The sequence below is a fragment of the Crocodylus siamensis genome, chromosome 11 (assembly GCF_052110815.1).
Source record: "Crocodylus siamensis isolate JL-2025a chromosome 11, ASM5211081v1, whole genome shotgun sequence".
Taxonomy (NCBI): domain Eukaryota; kingdom Metazoa; phylum Chordata; order Crocodylia; family Crocodylidae; genus Crocodylus; species Crocodylus siamensis.
In genome coordinates this window covers 22,378,414-22,399,596 of record NC_143405.1, presented here as the reverse complement: position 1 = coordinate 22,399,596, position 21,183 = coordinate 22,378,414, and the positions used below count along the sequence as shown (strand labels likewise).

The 21,183-nt window shown below is 42.7% G+C and overlaps 1 protein-coding gene across 10 annotated transcripts in view; it reads left to right on the top strand.

Annotated features, from left to right (window-relative positions):
* DOCK3 (dedicator of cytokinesis 3) overlaps positions 1-21,183 on the top strand; it is a 632,225-nt gene that overhangs the window by 97,504 nt on the left and 513,538 nt on the right. For all 10 annotated transcript variants that reach the window (XM_090021446.1, XM_090021452.1, XM_090021451.1 and 7 more), the window contains exon 3: positions 2,628-2,668. In XM_090021446.1, coding sequence (XP_089877572.1) covers positions 2,628-2,668 — 41 coding nt within the window. The remainder of the gene's footprint in view (positions 1-2,627; positions 2,669-21,183) is intronic.

Below are 21,183 nucleotides of genomic sequence, written 5' to 3'. Positions count from 1 at the left end.
AGATACCTTCCTCTCCCCTTCCCACCTTCCCCAAAGGTTCCATGGGTCTATTAGTCCCTAACTCATGACTGGAACCAGGTGTCATTATCATGTGTCCTGGGATCCTCCAGAAAGTTATATGCATATAAGGCAGCCTGGTCTGCCTTCACTTCATGGGGGACAGGGCCATACTGATCATATGTGCCAGGCTGAGAGAGGGGATAACAGAGGGATTCTTGGCAAACTGTTTGGGCTCCTTCTCATGATGTTTGCCAGGCATGTAAGGTAGGTAAAGAAACAGGAATCATTGGAAATGGGGAAGAGAGGTGCAGCTTGCCTGTGGGAGTAAAGCAAAAGTAAAAATATATGCAGTGTGGTGGGTCACCATGACTTAGGAGAAAACGTACTGAGGGGTACTACATTCAGTGGGCCCTTAGATGGTTTGCACTAACCAATCCTTGTGATAGAAATCTATCAGCACACTTGCCCCATATGAGCTATATGTTTTATAGTCATGCTCAGTGATGGCTTTATTTAATCAGCTTCATAGTTGGTTTCCATTACAGATCATGTGCTGCATTCAGCAGTTCAAAGACGGACAATGTATTTAGTGAGGTTTCCTTATATGCAAATATAAGAAAAGGAGCCTTTTTCCCCCATGGTAACTGGGGGGGGGGGAGGGGGGGAGGAACCTCATCTTGTATTAGAGTAAATACAGTGTTATTTAACTTAAGGGTTAAAAAAGAGTAATTATCCCAAAATCAAGCACAGGAAAATCAGAATTAAGGGTAGGTGTAAAAGAAATCCTAACCTAAGGTATGGATTATGTTGTTGAAGCATAACATAGCTCCAGGGTGGATTGATTGAAATCAAGTTGATATAAATCATGATTTAAATCAGCAAGCCACAGAAGCCCTTCTTTTTTTTTTTAAAAAAGAAAGAAAGGTGTATATAGTCATTGGTAGATGCAACAATTAAACTGTTGGTTTACAACTAAATACATTTTTACAGTCAGTTTAGTACATCTATTTCCTAGCTACATAAACTCTCATTCTCTCTCTCTCTCTCTCTCTCTCTCTCTCTCTCTCTCTGTGTATGTATATAAATAAATAAAAGATATTTAAAATGTATGTATATGTATGTGTGTGTAGCTAGGAAATAGATGTACTACTCAATCTACTGTAAAAATGTATTTAGTTGTAAACAACGTTTTTAATTGGTGTGTCTGTATAAAAACTTAACATATTTGGAGTGTTAGAAATCATACGTTTAGTATGCTATAAAAGGGTGAAAGATGTATTTCATATTCACTAGGTGATTAAACTTTCTGCTGTGATGTTTCCTTTTCTTATAGTGGCTTGAGCCCAGCATTTGTCCTTTGTGTTGTGCACACTGATTCTCAGTTGTACATGCTGTCAGTTTTGGTTTTTTCTATGTCAGTTTTTGATGCATGCTTGGATTACATAGTGAAATTAATTTCCTCTGTAAAAGGCAAGAGAAATCAGGCTCTCGGTGAAGCATATGTAATTTGTGAGGAATGTAATCCAGCCCTTTGTGTCTTGTACTCCAAGCTATTATTGGAATACTGACTGGAACTAGCTAGTTCCTCTTGCAACCCTTTAGACATTGTAGCGGGAGACATTCTGTAGGGCTAGGTAGTCCACAGTTGCATCCCCAGCCAGGCTTGCTCCCTCCATTCCCTTGTCAGACAGCTCTCACTGCTCCAGCTAGGGAGACAGAGGGGCAGGGCCAACCCTGCCTTCTGGAGCAGACAGCACAGCCCAGCCCAGGGCTCGAAAGCATGCTGGGATGCTGGGGGACTGTGATTTAACTTGATCCAGGAAGGGGTCTGGGACAGAAGTTTCATAAACTGGTTTGACCCCAATTAGTTAAATCTGATACTACATTGAACCAGGCTTATCTTAAACTAGTTTGAGCCATTTTGAAATTGGTTTATGTGCACTGACTGAATTTTTGTTCTGTTGTAGGTTTAAACCAGTTTCTGTTCACTTAAACCGGTGTATGTGTAACTTCTGTCCCTAGCCCTGGGCACCTACAAGCATAATCCCTGTCCTTTAGTACAGGGGCCCTTGCTTACTCTCTTATCTGAGTTATGATATCTTTTGGCATTCTTGTAGCTTAGCTTGACATAAATACTTTAAAATGCCATGCACCCATACCAGAGAAAATATAATGGGACATTGTTTACACCATTTAAATCCTTTCTACACGTTTGCTTTCGAGACTGTGTATGTAGTATCTACAGAAAGGCAATGGTCGAAATGTATTTGAATGCATGTGTTTTCTTTTTGATTTTTTTTTTTTTTGTAAACCTAAAAACTCAGGAAAGTCTTATATGTGCACTCACCACAGCTGTCAATAATTGCACGTATTTTAAAGTTTAAAGTGTCTTAGAATGCTAAACTGTTTTTATCCCTAATAGGAATAAGCATGAGTATCACATTCTTAATGACCTATTGGTACTGCAGAGTAAAAATCTTGCAAGAGTTTAGAATCTGTACAAGCTGCACAGGCTGTTTCAGAGATGATCTCATCATTTATATACTGTTGCTAGTTACAGTCAAATTATTTTGTTGTATAGAAAGGAAATGCCACAACTAAATACATTATATTTTGTTCTGTTTCAGGCTGGTACAGAGGTGTTTCTATTAAGAAGCCCAATGTAAAGGTAAGTGTGACCCCCATTTTCTATTTTTAAAGATTATTTCAGGGTGATGATGGTGCTGTACATCCCTGAAAACCCATATTTTTCTTTTCAGTTAAATCTCTACGCTTTAAAATCTGTTTTGGCATAGGAGGGTTGGATTGAATTCCCTGAGTTGATAACCATTGCTCTAGTCATCCAATAGTGTAGAGGCCCTCTCCACAGTTATGTGTGTGGGCTGCATCTGCTTGAATTTTTTTGTCCCACAAAAAAGATCATTATACGCATCTTGATTCTGGATTTTTAAGGAAATAAATTTAAAGGAATTCACTTGTAGATATGTACACAGATATCTTATATCTCTGTACCTATTTATATCTCTATCTTATTTTGATAAATTGTATTTAAAAAAATATATTTTAAAATAAATCTAGAGTAAAGCAGGATATTTTATTGTTCTATATTCAATAGATTTGTATTTGATTTTGATTGTGGTTTAGATTTGATTACTTTTGGTCAATCCCAGTATTTTATTAGGAGGGCTTTGTTTGCTATCAAGTGAATTTTATGTGCATATATACATTTAAGGAAGTGTGTGTACACATAAAGATAAGCTATTCCTTTATGGTTTTAATACATTTTCACGGTAACTTTAAAATGTATTGAGTAGTAGTCCTTTAAAAGAAATAAAACCTGCATAATGTTAACTCGACTTTGGTTTTAATAAAAAATCCATACATTTTTAGTATCTCTTTTTATTTGTGCATTTTATTGGTAAATCTTCTGTTAGAAATTGTATTCGCAATTCTTACACAAGAGCCATTCAAACCTACCATGGTTTCCTAGGTAACCAGCACAGGACTCCAGAAACAGCCTTCATAAACCAAAAGAAATCCAAGCAGCATTTTTTCCTTTCCCATATTTCTGTATGATTTAAAAGGGTACCTGTTGGTAGATTTACTGCCTGTATGGATTACTTCTTTCTGGGTTAGCTATGTAAAATTGCATGTGCGTGCATGTGCATGCATGTGTGGGGAGAGAGAGAGGGAGACCAAATGGTATTTTGTTTTAATGGGTTTTTTTGAATGGGTAATTTATACCTGTATTTAGATGTCATTTGCTACCACAAGGGGAAGGGGGGATTCCTGTTGTATCCATGTTGAGTAAGATCCTTAGATTCTAGGATGTTCTTGCTTTGTATAATAGACCTAAAATCTATCAGAGGGGTCAGCTGGGGGCCCATTAAAATTTGGGTCAAGTTACAAGCCCCTGAAAATTACAGTTCATTCACGATCGTGAGAGGCTTGTTAAAGGCTATCAGGGTTACTGTCTGCACTGAGCATTCTCTATCTGGATATGTTTTATGTGTGCCGATCAGTTTGTACAAGTACCATCCCCACAGAGCGGCTTCAGTATGCTCTATCCAAAGACTGCAGGGACTATACTTGCTATTCCTGACTCTGTGAGCGAGAGAAGGAGAAGGAAACACTGTGGCATCAGAAATAAGTTTAGCGAGACTGCTTTTTGCTCTCACTGAGTCTCTGCTGGTATCCAAGCAGAGCAGTATGAAATGTAGAAAAAAAGAAGAATTAAGGAGTTATATGTAGAAAGTTGAGGAGCACGGGGAGATTCAGAAACAAGATGTGGGAGGGAGGAGTAGAAGGAATGATGAGATAAAATTGGAGTTGAAGGTGGAGGTGGGAAGATGCACAGACTGGAACAGGGACTATGCCCAGAAGAAGGATGGTGCTAACTTAATGAGTTTCTTGTTTTCTCTTAATTTGTTCATTTGTTCTGTGGTTTCATGCATTATATTGCACAATGTACAAACCCTTCACTGAAGAAAGAATTATTGATTTTTCTCATAAGGTATTCTGTTTTCTTTACCATTGCAGTATCTGAGTGCTTTGTAAACAAATTAATTTATTTTCATAACATGTGTAAGGGTAGGGCTGATATAATCTCTATTCAACTGAAGAAGAATTGAAGCATAGAGAAATTAAGGAAAAAAGATCTATTTAATTTTGGGTGCTGTCATGCCCTGCCCACCCTGGGTGACTAGCTACAGGGTAGCAAGTTGAGATGCGTGGCAGTGCTGATAGGCTGAGGTGCTTTAGTTTGAAACTTTACACATGATAGGTGCTCTCTTTGAGACAACCAGAAGTTGATTTTCTAAGTACTTAACATTATGTAGCGCATAAATGCCTGACTTGCTTTGAACTTAAATAGAGATTACTTGATTAAGCTGTGAACAGATGTTGATTTTTGTCAAGCAGAAAATATTTTAATGCAGAACTGCCAAGTCAACAAAAGTGTTATGCCAGGTGGTTAGAGCCAGGAGGTGTTACCAGCACCTGTAGTAAGGGGGCAAGCCGAAGACCAGCTAGGGTTCATGTGCTGAGACAGAGGGGTTACCAGAAGTAGATGTCAAGACATGAGCCAAGGTCAAAATTGGAGTTCTGAAGTTCAGGGACTGGGTATACAGGCAGAAATATGGGAGCAGGTACCAGGGAAGTTGCATGGACTAGAGCGACTTAATGTCTGAAACCAGTTTGTTGTGCAGCAGCATCCAGGTGCTGCAAAAGCTCCATAAAAGCAGTACTAGGACCAGTCAGCAGGCTGAGGTTCAGCTTGAGTGTTGCTGACCTAGCTGTCTGGCTGCAGTGCAAAAGCCTTACAAGGACAAAGCACAGGCATATGGGCATCCTTGCCGCTTGTCACGTGACAGATCCTCCAAAGTGTTTGCCCAAGAAGACTTGCTAACAGTTTGTCCCACATTATCGTGACAGACGTCTGTACAATTTTCCAGTAATATTGTCATAGGGCTAGTGGACCAGCAGTCCTCCAGGCATCCCACAATGCACCACTTTATCCCTAAGTCTGGTTCCTCTGGAACTTTGTCCAACCACTCTGGCACTGATTGCAGAACTCTACTGCCTAGAGGTGTTAGGCTCTAGGTGGCTGCCCTCAGGTATTTGCTGCCCTGTATGGTGATTTGCCAGCTATGTTGTGATCACCACACTCCCAAAACCAGCAGGGGAACACCAACTACTGGGAACCTCCAGGACCCATCAGACTCATTAACTACTTGCAAATATAAGTTCCTCCCCCGCTTGGAATCTCTAGAACCCTTCAGGTCTATCCAGGACTACTGTACCCCCACATACCAATCCACCCTTCCTCCACTATAGTCCCACAGTAAGTGCAGCAGCGGAACCAAGGAGGAGGTGGTTGATATCATCTAGGGTACAAACAAGAATCAGTGGGTCTGTGGTCAAGCCATTGAAACAAGATGGTCTGTCAGCAGATTGCTAAGAAAATGGCAGCCTGGAGTCATGACCGTGACTGGACCCTGTGGCGCTTCAAGTGTAAGGTACTGAGGCAGCAATTCACAAAGACATGGGATAGTAACCACATCAGGCGCACATGGGGTTCTATGAACCCACTGTGCAATAATTCTTTCTTGCATCTTCATGGTGAACATCATGGTTGGGTCTAAAAATGTTGTGGGACGTGGCAGCCCACACTGCCATCCAGGAGTGTAACGAGGACTCCAAAGCAACTGCAGGTGAGGACACAGCCCCCACAGGCCAGCACAGCAACCTGGGCAATGAGCCAGATTGAGGACTTGCAGTCAGTTCTTCTGTAACTGGCCAGCTGCCAAAGACACACAAATTTTGAAGTGGACCCAGGCTTGGACAGCAAGGACCTGGAGCTTCCTGATATTACTACCACCCAGTGTTCCTCAGCCGTGTCCCAGCTTGGACCGATGGCAGGACAGATCCAGGGGTTGGTAAGTGGCAGGTCCTTGTGAATGGGTTTAGGGGCACTCAGGTTGGAGAACTGCAGTTTGGGATGGTGCTGGAACTGCTTGGGAAAATAATTCGCTATGGCCCACTTCCCCTTCTTCCACTTGGGGGTGTGAGTTGTTAAAAGGCCCCAAGGCAGGAAAAGGAGATGTTTAGTGAAATTAGCATTGGTTTTGGAAGTTTCATCTTTAACCATCACTGTGTGGTCTTTAACCATCCTTTGTTGTGGGTCTCTATTGCAGGGCAGATTGTGGCACAACATGTCCCACAACAAATGAGGCATCTGTTTATAGCCTTAGTGACTGCCTGTGGAAAGGGAGTAGCCTATCACACAGGAGTTCTGGGGGAGAGGCAGGAATCGCATCTAATTTTTCAGGGCAGTCATCAACTATCTTAGCCAGTAGAGTCTTTCTTCTCCTACAGTCCCCAGCGTTAATCACAGCACATCTTTTAAATGCTGCAACAAATAAGGCTGGAAACTTTGTCAATAACTTAGTTTACTGTACAACCCAGGCTAATTGTCAAAGAACAAAATATCCTTTACACTGAATAAAGCAGGGTGTCTGTAGAAAAAATATTACTGGTATGTGATAATATAATTAAATTTATTCTCTCGATTCATGTACACAGGGGACTGAATTAAGATTGTGCAAGTAACTTTAGTTCTGGCAACCCCTAATCTTGAAGTGCTAGAAATTTTGTTTTAATGTAGGGTATGTATACATGTAATATCCTAGATCTTTAGAAACTATATAATGAAAAAAACAGAAATTTGTTCATGTGGTATCACTGACATTCACATAAGTCACTAGCAAGGTGGAAACAATTTACCCACCACACAGACCCACACCACCCTTATTCAAAAAGAATAACTAACTAAAAGAAGTTTTGGATTTCATGCTCTGTTTATGCCAGCTCTCGAGAGGACCCAAGACAATTTGACAGTACGTTCCACGGGTATTTGCTGACATTTGGGGAGAGTTGGGAATCTTCAATTTTATTCCACCCTCTGCAGGGGAGTATGCTTTAGACTAGAGGATGCTATCAGTTACCTGTAAATGTTACCCTGCCATTATCCTTGTTTCTATCTCATCTGTTTGCTTTCTATTTTTCTCCTCTAATAAGTCCCATCTCCACACCTCAAGCATCTTATTCCATTCCTTGTCTCCTTACCCAGCTAGTTCCAGTTTCTACCTTCTGTCTAGTTGTCTTACCCTGCCCCATTAGCTCCCAGTTCCGGTCTTCATGCCTGGGCTACTCATCTAATGTCACACTGTGGAAAATGAGCAAATAAGTATGTTAACATTGAATTTGGGTCTTTACTGCACATCAGCTAGTCTGCAGAAACTATCCACATTCCTAATGTTACCCTCATCCAAGATGGATTTGTTTTAAATCACTGGTCAGGAAGCCTCGATTTAATTATTGTCTTCTACAAAAAGTGCATTCTTGTTGCTTGATATAACTTTAATAAATATTATTCACAACTCAGAGATGGATGGAGGTTTCATTTTTAGAAGGTAAACACTATACATTTTAAAGTAGTGATTTATTTTGATATTCTGATTAATTTTTCAGTGACATCAGAAAACTGAATTATGATCTGGTTATTTTATTTACCAAAACTATTAGAAGCAGATGGTTGTGAAGTCACTGGGGGGTGAACTATCTCCAATTCACTAAATTAATCGTGGATATTTGGGGTATATTTTTGTCACATATTAGGAGGACAACAACAACTGTCACAAAACACAACAGACATTTTAAATTGTTTTATTTAACTAAAACAACAAGCTTATGTATTTTAGATATTTTTCTTCAACAACAAACATGTATAATTATTTTAACAAAATAAAATAAGCATCTGTATTTTTGAATTATTAACTGTTTTAGTTACAAATGTGAAATGTCTTTTTAACAAAAGTAGATTATTTCAGCCAGGTCAGCATGAGAAACTTAAAGTACTGGGTCATGCGGCAAACTCAGTCTTCAGATTCCTCTTCCTGTTCATTCATAGACTGGAAAAAAAAGACAAGCTTTCCTACTCTTTCAGTTCCCAAGTGATTTCTTAATTTAGAATGAATGCGTCCAAAGGAAGAAAATATTCTTTCTACACCTGCTGGAGAAAGCTGGATTATCACTTCAATAGTCTCTGGATCCAGGTGCTTCAGTAACTTTCACAGGTCACTAGTGTGGCTTTCTTTAAAACTCATATTTCTTGAATGGTTCACCCTTAGCCCTGAAACTTGTTATAGTTGGTATTATTCAAGGATGATTGCTGGATGCCCATATCATAGCCAGCTCCTCTTCTTTCGCTGTTAAGGATTGACTCTGGTACTGAGTATTGAGAATATTGGCAAGAAAATGAACTGGAGAAGGTACTTGATCCATTTGTTTTTTTTAATGCCTGTACTTTAACTCTGTCATTGTGCATTTCTCTTTTCAAGGTCTCACTAAGTTCCTTCCAAATTTCAACAGCATCAGCAATAAAACAGTGATTTCCCTGCACTTTGTGCAAGGCTATGGAAATAGGCTTCGGGATAGTCAGCATACGTTCTACATTTCTCTTAGGCCCAGTGTTGAGAACTTTGGCACGTATAGTTCCATCTATTTTGCCGTGATTTTGTTCACAAGTTGTCATCAGATTGGGTCGGTTCTCAGTATATCGCTCAAAACAGTCCACTATTGAGTTCCGCCACATGTCTTGTGGGAGAGTTGAGTTTGTTTCTGCCTGCTTTCTTCAGAGCAGCTGCTACAAAGTGGTTGTTACAGAATTTTTTGCAATTTCAAAAACATTAGCTTTCATTTCTGGAGCACTGAGGTCTTTGGCTAAGAGGTGTTGTATCAAATAAGCACTGCAACCATATGTTATTAGTTTGGGGCTTTTTTTACTTTCTTCTAGATTTCTTCTCATCTTTGATCCATTTGCAGCATTGTCTGTGACAAAGCTGTTTACTAGATATTTACATTTTTTTTTACAGTTTGTTATAGGTTTTACAGCTACGTCTTGCATGTATTCTGCTGCATGTGCATTTGCTGATGTATCAGTTGTTTCTGTAAGGTAGATAGTGCCTTCTTTTGTCACATAAGCACATATTACTGGATCATGGTGGACATTGCTCTACCACTGCTCTATCAAGACCTGTGTTAACATTTTTCCTTTGTAGACTTTTTGCACACTGTTCAGTTTCTTTCTCATATGCTTTATCCAGCAATTTGCCAGATATATCTGCTGTCTGGTGGACTGTCTCCTTGTAGAAATGACTGAACCGTGTCAGTGAAGTATGTGTTGTCAACTATACAGGAAGGAGAGTGCACCCGTTGGGCTTCGATCTTCCGGTCACATGCTGCTTGGCTTTGGATGCGTAGGCCTGTCTGTTGCTCCGTCCCTATGATCTTGCTGCGCAGGCGTCCTGCCCTGGGGTAGTCTCTTCCCCAATCTCACCTGCCACGACTTTGTTCCTTCAGTGGTGGGATCCGACTACTGGGGCTCACACGTGTCTGGGATCTCTAGACAGCGGTCTTCCGCGAGGCTCCAACCTCCCCTACACCTCACCCTGCTACTCAGCCCGACCCTCGCCTGTTGGTGTTCTGGGCTCTCCTGGGGAGGTGTATTGGGTCTAACCCAACCCCCAAATCTGAGTTACACCTTATGGGTTTACGCAGTTGTCTCAGTTCCCTCTAAGGCAAAACTTCTGCCTCGTGAGAGGTGGTCCTGCCCCTTCTTACCCCTGATTCGGGTTCCAAGGATACCTTCCCTATTGACTCTCCTTCTGGTCTTCCTTCCCCTGCTCCTTCGTCCGTGCCACCTTTTATCTTCCCGTGCCAGCTCCTCCCGCTCCTCTCCGCAGCTGGCTGCAGTTTTAAAAAAACGCAGCTAACAAGCCGCATGGGTCCTGCTGCCACTTCCGGTCTCGCCACGGCGCTGGCCACAGGTAAGGGATTCTCTGTTTTTTTTCTCTCTCTCCTTGCCTTCCCTGTTACGTTCTGGCCCCCAGGGTCCCCCTTGGCTCCTCAGGTTCTGTCCCCTGTATCTTCTCTGTGACAGAGAGTTTGTTGCATAAATAAACTAAGCAACTTTTTCATCAATTACCAAGAACCATATGCTGGTTCTTATTACCACCTAATTATGGTTGTTTCTGGATGATGGGTTTTTTTTTCTTTTAGCTACACGTGTTATACTATGTGATATACGTTTGACTGGAACACTAGTATCATTTGCAGATAACTCTGAATCTGTAGACAGTGATTATGATGTTGAAGATGGATAGTCAGAATCCTGTATGTGACGAATGGAGCCTCCTGAATAAAAGAAGTCAATGCAGTCACTACAGTACTGCTCATTTAGTATTACTCATTGCACTCAGTACTACTTTAGAAGTGAAACTGTAAAAGGAAGATCTGCCTATTCCAGCCATTATTTTATCTCATAACTGCTTAAAAAAATGTGATGGTTCCATAAAGTACCAACTACATTTTTTGCTCAAACGTTTTTATGAGAATTTCAGTACTTCAGAAGTCCACCCAAAAGATATGGACAGGGAAGACAGGCAGTCCTTAAGAAAGAAGTATGAAATAAGAAAGTTTACTAACCTGGAGATTCTGCATGTTCAGACATGTTCCATTCATCATCTTCAAAGCAGCTTCTTCCTGAGAGGGAACACTTCTTATGCTGATGTTTCATTTCTTTGCACTGTTTGCATTTTGCATGTATGCCTCTTGCCCACAAGTAGAGGAACTTCATTAAAATATTCCCAAACAGGGTCTCAGGTTTCATAGCCTGGCAAGCCTGCTTCCATTATAGGTTTTCCCTTCTACCGTACTATTCCCTCACTAGATCTCAAATCAGTAGAGAGGCTATACTCAGAAACTTATCCCTCAAGACTTCTGGAATATTCTGCTCAAAATGTTTATCTTTTGTTTCTACTGTCCCTCCCTCCTTGCATTTATCTTCAGATTCTTCAATCTTGCCCAGATCTGCTCCACCTCCAACAATCCTCTGTTCATTTCACTTCTTGAAACTTTGTACTACTAGAGGGAGGCAAGGGCTTGACTGTGTGTACACAAACTTGCAGAGAGACAAGAGGGCTTATGGGTAGGTAATCCGGTCTGTTATCTCTTATTTCCATATAGTGCTGTTAGCAAGGATGTTGTCTCTGGAGAGACAAATCCACAGTGTGAGAGCTGAAACTAAGCATCACAGAGTTGCTTAATGGGATCTTCTAGACTGAGCACTGAGTCCCATTGGGTAGAACGGTTTTCTTTAATCTTTTTACTAATCTATAGAGGAGCCCCTGGGAACCCCATAAGATTCGGTCCCTAATATAGTCCATGGCTTGTTGTGACCTATTTATAAAACTTTTCCAAAAAGGTTACATGAATATATTGTCTCAAATAGGATATAATTAGAAGTTATAATCCCTATTTTATGAAGATATTTTTGAGCTTTAACATATCTTAAATTAAAACTATATAGGTGTCTATTTTTTAAAAAGAATCTTTAAAAAATCTGATTTAAATTTAAAAAATTCTGATTTTTTATTCTTGTGGGTTTTTTAAGTTTTTAATTTAATTTTATTTTTTTTAATCGTGGTTTTTATTTACCTTGCCCTCATCAGATCAGTTAGTCAGGCACGACTTGCCTTTCGGGAATCCAGCTGGCTCTTCCTGATCAAGTTGTTCTTCTTTAGATGCTTCACAATAAATTTATTGAGGGCCTGCTCCATGATCTTTTCAAGTATTGAGGTCAGGTCAACTGGTCTGTAGTTCCCTGGATCCTCCTTTTTCCCCTTCTTAAAGATGGGCACTATATTTGCTCTTTTCCAATCCAGGGCCTCATCCAACCAGGCTATGTCCACATCTTGAGCCAAGGAGTTGAGCACTGGAAGGCCCTCAGTAGAAGGTGCTATGTAGGAGCTGGTGCCAGCATCCCCCATAATGGGCCCTGAACCTTTTGTGGAGAAAAGCAAGAGTCATTGGCACTAGTATCACGAGCAACGCTGTTAAGAATTTTTAAGCTGTCTCTGTTTTTTCTGTCGCAGCACAGCAATTTGCAACTCTTAGATCTCTATGGAGATCCTGATCTCCCTCTGTCTCAGAGGTACCCCACTGTATTTTTGTACATTTGCTTTCTAATTTTTTTCTTCTTTTTTGTCATCTCCACATTTTTTTTCTCCAGATCCTTTTCTTCTTTTCTTTGCCAGTCTCCTGTGCTCCAACTTTATCAACCTGTTTGTCAGTGCTCTTCCATTTTTTCTCTTCATTAGTTTGTCCTTTTTATACCACTTCTTTTATCTTCCAGTTGTCTCTCACCAGTTTTTTTCCCCCTTTTCTTTCTGTCCCATTCCTCTTTGTCTATTAGTAGTTTACTACTGGTCTTCTCTTACCTACACATGCATTCCCTTAATTTCATAGGGGCTCTTAGCTGAAGAGTCAGAATTAGGTTTTGACCCCAGATATCAGAGTTTCCCTTTTATTTTTTTACCACACATGCTGCTGGAGGAGAAATACCACTTGGCTTCTGGAGAGGTTTTGTAGATCTCAGTGAAACACCTTTAAAGTAGGGAAACATTTGAAAACAAGGACATACACAGAATACAGAGCAATACATAGTACTAGAAGATATAATTTGCCACTCTGAGCCTTTTGGATAGGGTAGAATATAAATATAATTTTAAAAAATTGTGTGCAAACTTTGCATAAAAATGTATTACTCAAAAAGTAGGTGATTGTTTCATTGAAGACATTATTATAATGTGCATTGTTTCCTGTCACTTCAATACTTAGTTGTTGCATCTTAATATTCAAATAGTCCTCAGTAGGATGCTTACTTTAGAGTTAAGCATGCCTGAGTCTGTTCCACAAGCCACTTTTGCTGCTCCCTAGATATTAGGCTAACTTCCTCATCCTGGAGAAAAATGTAGTATCGAAAGCATTGGTTACAATGTAAAGGAGCCATTCTAGTAACCAAGAATCTGCAGAGGTGCATTGGAGTTCTTACCTTCCTTTGCTCCTTGAAGCTGATATACCAGATGAACTTCTATGCTGAGGCAAGAAAGGAAGTTGGCTCAGAGCCAGCTAGTTAACTTTAAAATTCTCTTATGTCATGGGGAATCTCTAATTAGCTAGTGAAATGACTTTGTTGCCTGTTTGTTTTGATGAAGAGGTAAAAAAGCTGTGAAACAATAGCCAGTATTTGACCGAATATCTCAAAAGATAATAGTGCCGAGAAGACAATGTAGAATTCTGCCATTTTAGGAGCATGGTTAGCAGCATATGTTGAACCAGAAGCATTTTTCCCCTGAGAAAACATTCTGTTTTTCCCCCATAAGTGCAAAATTTTCAGTTTGATCCCAGACATTTTGCTGTTATGTCTAGCAAATTTTACAAACGAATGAATTATTTCGTGACAACGTAAAGCTACATTAGCTCTTCTCATATTACCTTTGCCAATCCCTTTGATAACAAAAATTCAAATGTCTGAGCAACAGGAAAGTCTGATTGACTTGTCCTTGGCACATGCTTTTTTTTAAAGATGTTTCTGAATTTGGGACATTTTTTGAATTGCTATTTATGAATTAGTAGGAATGGAATATAGGTTTGTGTAGCAGGGGGAGGGAAGAAAATGTTTCAGTAACTAAATAAAAATGAAAAAAAGTTTAAGAATTTTTGTCCAGTTTAGATGTTGCAGCTGGCAATATTATTGTATGGTAAATGACAGTGCACTACTTCCTTAATTACAGATTACAGTAAGATGCATAGTGCAGACCTGTCTCACTGTAGATTTTTGTTTTTTAAATAAAAATAACCTACCACTTTGCTTCTACACCAGTAGATTGAGCTAATTGCTGTGCCAGTTAGTGTTTTGGGGAGTGTTTCTCTGGCTTCTGACTAGACCTTCAGTCTTGGACTTGAGAAACCTTTCTGCATAAACATTTTAAGGCTGATATATTTCACAGAAAAGTTTCAATTTTCACATGTAACATTTTCTGAAAAAAAAGAAATGGAACTGATCAGGAGTTTTTCAGCCTAAGACACTGAAGGTGCCAGTTTCTAGTGCAGGGGTGTCTAATCTTTTTGAATGTGGGGCCAGATCATGAACTTTTTATCACCCAGTGGGCCAGTGTGCCGTATTCAAACACCCTCTATCCTGGGCCAAAGAGACCCTGCCTGTATAGCCCTACTGCAGCCACCTGTTACTGCAAGGTTCATGGTAGCTGCTGGTGGGCAGGGGCAGGAGGGACCCATTTTGTATCCAGCCAGCTACTGCCCCAGAGATTGAAGGGGAGAAATAAATAGGTCCACATCTCCAGCCCCCGAGCAGCGCAGCCCCACGAGTCGGCGCTGCCTGAGGAGGGCTGGAGTGAGGCGATTGCTGCACCACAACCCCTCACCTGCCTGCCCACATGGCCCAGCTCACCGTGGTGCCCAGCTGCCCGTGCACACAGCCCTGGTGGCCTCAGGGCTGTGAGCCTGGAGCATGGGGTCTGGCAGACACCGACTCCTGCCACCTCGCCATGCCCCCCCATGCTGGCTTCCCATGTGCTACTGGGGATGGGAGGAGGCCAACCAGGTTGGCCCCAGCCAGCAGAAGTGGCGGGAGAGCCATGTGCCGCTTGGGACTGACCGGTGCAGGCGGGGGGAAAATGCAGCTGAGCCCCTACTGCTCTGGCCAGGCTTGTCCCATCCCGAGTGGCACACGGCTCTGCTGCCACTTCTGCTGGCTGCTGCAGACCTGGCCAAGCTCCTCCCATTCCCAGCAGCACGTGGGGAGCTAGCTTCAGCTGCATGCTGCTTCAGATGGGACAGACCCACCAGGGTCAGCACCAGCCAGCAGAGGCGGCGACGGAGTCATGTGTTGCTCGGGACTGACCGGAGCAGATAGGGGGAAAGTGCAGCTGAGCCCCTGCTGCTCCAGCTGGGCTCATCCTGTCCCAAGCGGCACATGGCTACTCCTCTTCCCACACGCACTGTGTCGGCAACATCAAGCTGACGCGGTACATGTGGGAAACTTGTCCCTTCCCCAGCCCTTCAGCAGCTATTAGGAAGCTGCTGAAGGGTTGGGGGAGGGACAAGGGGTGGGAACGAAACTAAACAGTGTTTTACTTTCATTTCCTGTCGCAGCACCGCGGGCCTAAGAAAATGCTTTATAGTTTCTAGGGTCGGAAGGGACCTGAGTAGATCATCTAGTCCGACCCCCTGCCATGGCAGGAAAGAGTACTGGGGTCAAACGACTCCAGCAAGGTGTTCATCTAGCGTACACCTTGGTGGGCCGCATTTTTCTGCGATATGTAGAGATGGATTTTGTCTTTTCTACTGCAGTGCTAGAGTGTTGTTCAAATGCTTGCTTTTCATGTATGCTGAGTGGGCAGAGCAGTATGTCAACATTTTTACCTCCTGTGGAATAAATATGCAGCATGTTTTCTCCTGGGGAGGTGGTCACCCACAGTAGTTTGCATGGCGCGATGATTAACAATTACAGTACAATAGTTTAATCGAAGCCTTTGCAGAATTCGTATACACTATGGAATTATACCGTTTACTTTTCTTTAGGCTGAAGTATTTCTATGCACTAGGACCTGTTTGTATCCTTCTATTACAACCCTCCATCTTTTTGCACATGTTAGCATTGCAATATAAATCCCTTTTCCTCTTGTTCTTTTAAACAAAGTCCCCTAATATTCTCCTGGCAGGGATTCTGTGTGCCTCCACAGCTTCATATCAAGATCCCCACCCCTCTTTTCCCTATTTATGCTTGAGGCTTTGTACACGCCTGCCTTTGCCATGGCTTCAGTGCGCAGTCCCATACCATGGTCCTGTCTTCTGTCCTGTGATGGGGTTCCTTATATGCCCTGTACCAGAGTGTGTCCCCACCCCATATTAAAGGCTGTGTATGTACCCCATTATCTCCTACCAGGAGATCTCCGTGTCCCCATTTCTTCCTTTCCTTGTACCATGTACCAGGGCACTTAATTCTTTTCTCCTTTTTCCCCATGCCAGAGGCTTTTTTTTGTTCCTTATACCAATGCCCCCTGTTCTCCCATTCTGATTTTCCCTTCCATGCTAGAAGCTTTGTGGCTATGTCAACTACTACAGCTCTTAAAAGAAGTTGAAAACCATGGCCTTAGAAACTGGTCATCTCATGAGATGCTTCTCTAGTTTGTGTTCTGTGAACCAGGGTCCCATTGATGTAAAGAGAAGGTGCTTTTGCCATTTTCTCTTACAGCCCCACACTTATGGAATTTTCCCTATACTTGGTCCAGAACAGTTTGTTAACTTTTTAACACTGGCAAGCATTATACTTAAACCATGATTAATCAGTTAATTACATCTTTGGTAACCTGCCCACACGTTCATGCAATTATTGGCATGATAAAACAAGGGATAAGCCACAAAGTTATTACACAAAAATGTATAATAACTTTGTGGCTGATTCCCATCATGCCTTAAATTGAACATGTAGCTGGAATTAGCTGGTGGGGTCCACCAGCCCTGAGGCCACATCAGAGCCCTTGACTCTGAAGTGGTCCCAAGGTTGGGAGTACTGAACAGCTCACTGCTGCTCATAGCCTCAGGGGTGCACTGGAATGACCCTTGGGTGCAGTGTGCCTCTGAGACTGGGAGTGGCAGTCAGCTGATTGGGACTCCCAGCCTTGGAGGCTCATTGGAGCCCTTAACTGATGTGCTCCCATGGCTGGGACTGCTGATCAGCTTCCTGCTGCTCCAAGCTGGACACACCAGTCACATGGCTTGTTATTTGCTGGTGCAAGGGGGACTCAGGATCATGATCCCAGGATCCCCTGCACTAGTAGTAGGATGTGATTGGGATCTGTTCCCTAATCCTACAGTCATGCATCCTCCCATGCACATGTAGTGTGGCAGGAGGCACAATTGTTGGGACTGGGGATCAGATCCCACTGGACCTTTAATTGATTGTCTGCCAGGGGTCTTTCAGAGTATCCACCCTTTTTTTTCCTCTGGCCTACAGAGAGCTTATGACTAAGGTAAGGTTTAAAGATCCTGGAGGTATCACAGAAGGAATTTAGTGTGTGTGTGTGCGTGTGCATTCAGGATCCTTGCTGTATATCTATCACTAAAAAGATAAGCAAAAGGAGTAAAATATAAAAGCAGGACAAAAACAATAGTCGTTTTTAGAGAGAATACACTGAAATAGCCTTTCCATTGAAAGTGTACTTTAGGTTGTTTTGCATATATTTTGACATCTTTTATTGCCATATATTTTGACATCTTTTATTGCCATATCTTCTTGAGAATTGTACAAGAAATAAAACTAAATCCAAAAATATTCTTATAGTACATTTTTTCAAACTAAAATTCAGACCAAAATTTTACACTTATGTCACTGCTATCTGCAATCATACTCTGTGCTTTAAGCCGCAATACAGCATGATTGACCTTCATCTCTATTCTGTGGCCTAGAACATCACATTTCTAATTGGAGACCAGTGTTTTTACAATGTAGTACATAATTCAAATGGAAACAGGAACAGCAATCAGACTCTATTATACAAAGGAGAATAAAAATGATCAGGAGCTGCCATAGTAAATATTAAGTTGTTTTGGACAAAAACTACTTCCTGTTGTTTACATTTAAATTTGAAATGATGTATTCAGTCATCAGTACTTTTACTTAATGGAGTGAGCAATTTTATAACATACATATTTGAAAGATTTTAAAGTGGATAAAAGTCTAATAAAAATAGATTCAGAATTTAAAATGCTTTTCTTTTTAAATATATATTTAAAATCTAAATGTGAAATTATAATAAATATAAAGAACTAAGCCTGTTATATATTTACATAATTTAAATAAGGAAAACTGCTAAAATTAAGATGAGTAGAATTCTACGAGTGAACTTGAAACTTATAACTTATTGATACCCTTATTATTTATATTTGCACGTGTAACCCAGGAACACCCAAGGGTGTGCCTGTCCTCAGTTGGAAGGGATGGATAAGTCAGCTGACATTGCTGTGAGAGGGACACCTGTGATTTGAGCTCAGGTCCCTCTTTCCTCTATAGAGTCAGTTCCATGCCAATGCTCTTAACTATTTACATTTTATTAGATTATTATATACATACTATCTTTATCTACTATATACAGGTAAATATCTCAGTAGGTATCACCCAACAAATAAAGGAAAACTTCTAATAAGTATTTCCAGTGATATCATTCAACAACACTAAGGGTATACAGATAAGTATTTACAATATGGTAAGCCAGGAACCATAACCTGGGACTGCTTGCCCTAATGGGCAACGCACCTTGGGGATGGCCTTCTCATCCCTGTGCCCTACAGAGGTCTGGCACAACTCAGGATGCCTTTGCAAGGTGGAGGGGCAGATACCCAGATGGGTGAACCAGGTAAGTTAGGGTCAATAGGTAGTTTACAGGAACCCAGAGGAACCATTGGCAGAGTACAACCAGGTAGAAAAAAGGGAGGAGGGAGGGGGAAAGTTTGAGCAGATAGCAAACCAATGAGGAACCAATGATACAAAAACTAAACCAATCCCATCACATATTGGACAACATATCCACAATCATGATAACAGTTTCACAAAATATAAGGTGCAGCTTTACATGATACAAGGTGTGTCTACCCCTAGATTCCAGTTAGCAAGGGGTACCTCCCTTAGTACAGGTCTAACTGGGAGGGAACCTTTTGCTCAGTGCTTCCCTCTTGGGGAAGGGGGGGCACCTTATTTCCAGAATGCCTCCCCTGCAGGACCAGATTCTGCTAGCAACTCAGTCCTCTCTGAGGAGCCATCGACTGGGTCTCAGGGTCCTCTGCTTAGTTAGAGGCCCCCAGTGCTGTCTGCCTCATGCTGAGACCCCTCTCCTGGCCCTGTGCCCTGATTTGGGCACCAAGGGTTCTTCCAGCTCTCAGAGGTGGGTGGGTGGGTGGGAGGGAGGGAGGGGGGAATCCAGCCACTGATTGGGGGTTTAAACCCCTCCCCAATCATACTCAGCCTGCCAGGGCCTGGACCTGCCCTCCCCCAGCACAGCTTCCCTGCAGTTTTGATTTGGGCAGTCCCCACCTGCTGCAGCAGGAAGTTGGAGCCAGACTCCTGGCCAATAAGTAGGGGGCTGCAGGAGGCAGGAAGGGACCATGGGGGGACACCAGCCCCCCCCATTGCTGCCCTGCCTGCCCCAGCTCCCAGTGCTTTAAAAAAAAAAAAGCCCCCACTCACTGGGTGGTGCCGGGTGTGGGGCGATCCCCACTGCCCCATGCTGCATGGGGGGGCTCTTCCACGAACCCTCTGACCCCCCCGCTCCTCCAGCCCCTGCCATGGCTGCCCCACCCGCCCCAGTTCTGGTCTTTTAAAGAAAAACCCCCCTGAAACCCACCCTTTCCCCCACCGCTCCTGCAGCAGCCTCAGGACTTAAGGGGGGGCTTGTGGAAGAGCACCCAACACAATGGGGGGCAGCGGGGATTGCCCCCTGCTGGGCAGGAACTGGTGAGTTCGAGGTTTGTTTCCCCTTTTTAAAGGGCCAGAGCTGAGGTGAGTGGGGCAGTCATGGGGGAAGGTGGGGTCAGGGGGCAGTGGGGGGCAGCAGGGACCCCCCCCACACACATATCGCTGCCCAGCAGCACCTGGTGAGTCAGGGCTTGATTGTTCACAGTGCCAGGAGCTGGAGCGGGCAGGGCAGGTATTGCCAGGCTGGGAGAGCAAGCAGGGGATGGGGCCTGTGTGATTCGGAGATGGAGCAGTAGCCAGATCTCCAAACCAGATTCAGCTGAATTGATTCAGGACAATGATTTGAATCACTGAATCGAATCACTGTCCCCCAAATTAGCTGAATCTAGAGTGAATACTAGCTGCTTCGCACAGGCCTACTGCTGACCTTCCTGCTCCCTAGCCCTGAATTGTTCCTGATTCTGTGGCTACAGACCCTCCCTTCTCTGGCTTCTGCTTCCTGTCCTTGCTCCTGGGAACAGGATAGGCAGGGCAACAGGAGGGAGGAGGTTTCTACTTGTATAGCAGGGGAAATCTGGCTTGCCTATATCACAGAAGACAGGCTGATTTGTCCATTCTGTGCCTGTAGTCGAGACAAAGGCTGCTGTACTCTTGCTGCCTATGAGGGTGGGGTGGGGGGGAAAGGGGAGGGGAGCTAGGCTGCTCAGGCTACTGATGCAGGGTGGATGGAGCTGGAAGGCATGCATTGCTCCAAGGGCTGCAGTGAGAGTTGGATTGTTCCTGCTGCCTGCACTGCAGGGAAAAATCTGAACTGTCTTCATAACAAGAGGGGCTGGTTTGCCTGTGCTGTGTTGTAGCTAAAAGGGAGGATGCATTTCTCCTGCAGCAGGGTAGAGCCAAGTTGCTTGCATTGCCCACTCATCGAAGGGGAGAGATTCTGGGGAAGTGGGGGGCACCTGTGTGGACTGTGGCCCTGGGGTCTGTGACCTGCAAAATGTGCAGCCCCTTGCTGTCCAGGAGTTGAACAACCATATTCTACACTTCTGCTGGCTTCCTTGCAAGGAAGTTTTTAAATTGCTTTTTAGCTTACAGAAGGTGCAAGAATTTTTTTTCCTGTTGAAAGTGATTCTTTGCTCTCTGGGTGTGGAATATGATATGGAGAAACAAGTCATAGGATAAGAACATCAGAGAGTTTGCATGTCTTGTTCATGGTAAAAGGATAGTGGGTCAAAGGCTGACCCCAGTGTGGAAAAGGAGCTTTGGGATCTGAAAGCTTGGGAACAACTGGT